General features: G+C 53.3%; 1 protein-coding gene across 1 annotated transcript in view; it reads right to left on the bottom strand.

The window, feature by feature from the left end:
• LOC130586160 (otoferlin-like) overlaps window positions 1-2269 on the bottom strand; it is a gene marked incomplete at both ends in the record, with an annotated part of 101375 nt that overhangs the window by 58023 nt on the left and 41083 nt on the right. The window contains 3 exon segments of the mRNA XM_057386880.1: window positions 208-262; window positions 776-902; window positions 2060-2184. Of these exon segments, the coding sequence (XP_057242863.1) occupies window positions 208-262; window positions 776-902; window positions 2060-2184 (307 nt within the window).

Raw genomic sequence — 2269 nt, 5'->3', positions numbered from 1 at the left:
CTTCACATGCTGGAGGACAAACAAGGACAAACCCAGTGAATGGCTCAATCCTGAATTTATGTCTCTTACAGTGAAATTCCAGCTCTTGGGAAGTTCCAGGCCCAGAGAGCGGAGACCCAGCAGGAAATCGGTCCCTGCAAACGGTGTCCCCCATCCCGGGGCTGTGACCCCATGAACGGAGCCTGGGGACACAAAAATGTCACCTACCTGGTAATCCATGGGCCTCCCAGCGCTCGGCTCCATCTTGATGTCAGGCTTGGACCTTGGGAGAGGCAGAAGAAACTCTGGGTAAAAGCACAGCTGGAATTCTTGGAATTCTTGGAATTATGGAATGGTTTGGGTGGGAAAGGACTCCCCAGGGTRCCCCAAACCCCAATGTCCAACCTGRCCTTGGACATTTCCATGGTTCCAGGRGCAGCCACAGCTTCTCTGGGAATTCCATTCCACGCTCTCCCACCCTCACAGGGAAGGATTCCTTCCCAAAATCCCATCCATTCCCACCCTCTGGYAGTGTGACCCCATTCCCTGTCTCTTGTCCCTTGTCCCCAGTCCTTGTCACTCCAAACCCGGGGTCACCCTCGGATCTCCTGCATCCTTTGAATTTGAAGAACATCAACCTTGAGTGACTCCACAAACCTCAGTGATCGCTGCTGCAGTCAGATATTCCCAAAAAAACACCCAAAGCCTCCATGGGACAATGATCTCCAACATTCCCRTGTTGGGATCTCACATTTTTGGGATGTCAGTCCTCACCTCCCGCTGACACAGCTCTCACCTCTTATTGGACACATTGGTGGTGACAGCGGTGACAGAGGCCAGGGAGATGGTGTCTGGCTCCAGCCCCGCCCCAAACCTCCCCACTTTTCTGTCCAGGTCCTCTGTTTCCAGAACGGCCGGATCGTCTGCGGGGAAAGGGACAAAAGAACRGCTCCGGTTTTAATTTCCACCCGTGAATAATTCAAGGCCCRACAGAAAGGAAACCAAAACCGTCCSTCCAGACTCGGCTGGGAGAGTAAAAACAATGGGAACGGGGTCGGGGCTCGGACAAGCCGCTCAGAAAAGGGGATATGAGACAGAGGATGTGGAATTCCATCCGAGAAGAATCCCTGTGGAGGGTTTTGTGAAGGAAAAACTAAAAGGAATGGGAAAAATGCCCCGAATTGAGGGGGTGAAAGAGAGTTTGAGGAGCAGCTGGAGATCTGAGGAGCACGACAGGTGTGGCAAAGAAAACAGATTGTCTGGTTTTGAGGAGAGAGGGGTGAAAAAAATGGGGAAAACGGGTAATTCCAAGAGGAAAAGCTGCTGTAGGGAGAGTTGAGAGCCCAGATCCCACTGGCAYGTCCCCGTGATGGGGTTTTTGTTGGAAAAAGTTGCTGGAATGTTCCTTTCCTATGGGAAAGGGAGGCCTTGACCCAGCTGGAAAACTGAGTCACGGGAGATGGGAATTGCTGCCTCCAGCTTTGGGATTCTGGGAACAGAGATCTTTTAGGGGATCCAGGAGAGCTGGAGAGGGATTTGGGATAAGGGATGGAGGGATGGGRCAGCGGGAATGGATTCCACTGGGAAAGGGGGGGTTTATTGGGATCTTGGGAAGGAATTCCCAGCTGGGCTGGAATTCCTAGAGAAGCTGCAGCTTCTCCTGGATCCCTGGGAGTGTCCAAGTCCAGGCTGGTCCTGATCTGATCCAGAGGAGGAGTTGGGATGGGAGGGAAGCACCYGTGGATCATTGGGAATGCTGGGTCAGCCCATGGACAGCAGGAGTGGGATCCCCTCCCCATCCCATATTCAGTGAGTGAGGGTTGGGATCATAATCCCAGCTCCAGGAAGGTGTGGGACAGACGGAATTCCCTGGAAAAATGGGATCAGGAGGTCCCAGCCATGCAGCCCTGACAGATGGAATTTCCCTGGAAAAATGGGATCAGGAGCTTCCAGCTGTGCAGCTCTGACAGCCGGAATTCCTTGAGAAAAGAGGGATCAGGAGCTCCCAGCCGTGTAGCTCTGACAGTCAGAATTTCCCTGGAAAAATGGGATCAGGAGCTTCCAGCCATGAGGCTCTGACAGCCGGAATTTCCTTGGAAAAATGGGATCAGGAGCTTCCAGCTGTGCAGCTCCGACAGCTGGAATTCCTTGGGAAAAGCGGGATCAGGATCCCCCTGCTCGTACAGCTCTGACTGCCAAAATTCCCTGGAAAAAGTGGAATCAGGAGCTCCCAGCCGTGCAGCACCAACAGCCGGAATTCCCTGGAAAAATGGGATCAGGAGCTCCCAGC

The sequence above is a fragment of the Malurus melanocephalus genome, unplaced genomic scaffold (assembly GCF_030028575.1).
Source record: "Malurus melanocephalus ecotype Western Australia unplaced genomic scaffold, MMel_1.1 scaffold_1088, whole genome shotgun sequence".
Taxonomy (NCBI): Eukaryota; Metazoa; Chordata; class Aves; order Passeriformes; family Maluridae; genus Malurus; species Malurus melanocephalus.
Note: the sequence above shows the minus strand (reverse complement) of the source record. Positions and strands in the feature narration are given on the sequence as shown.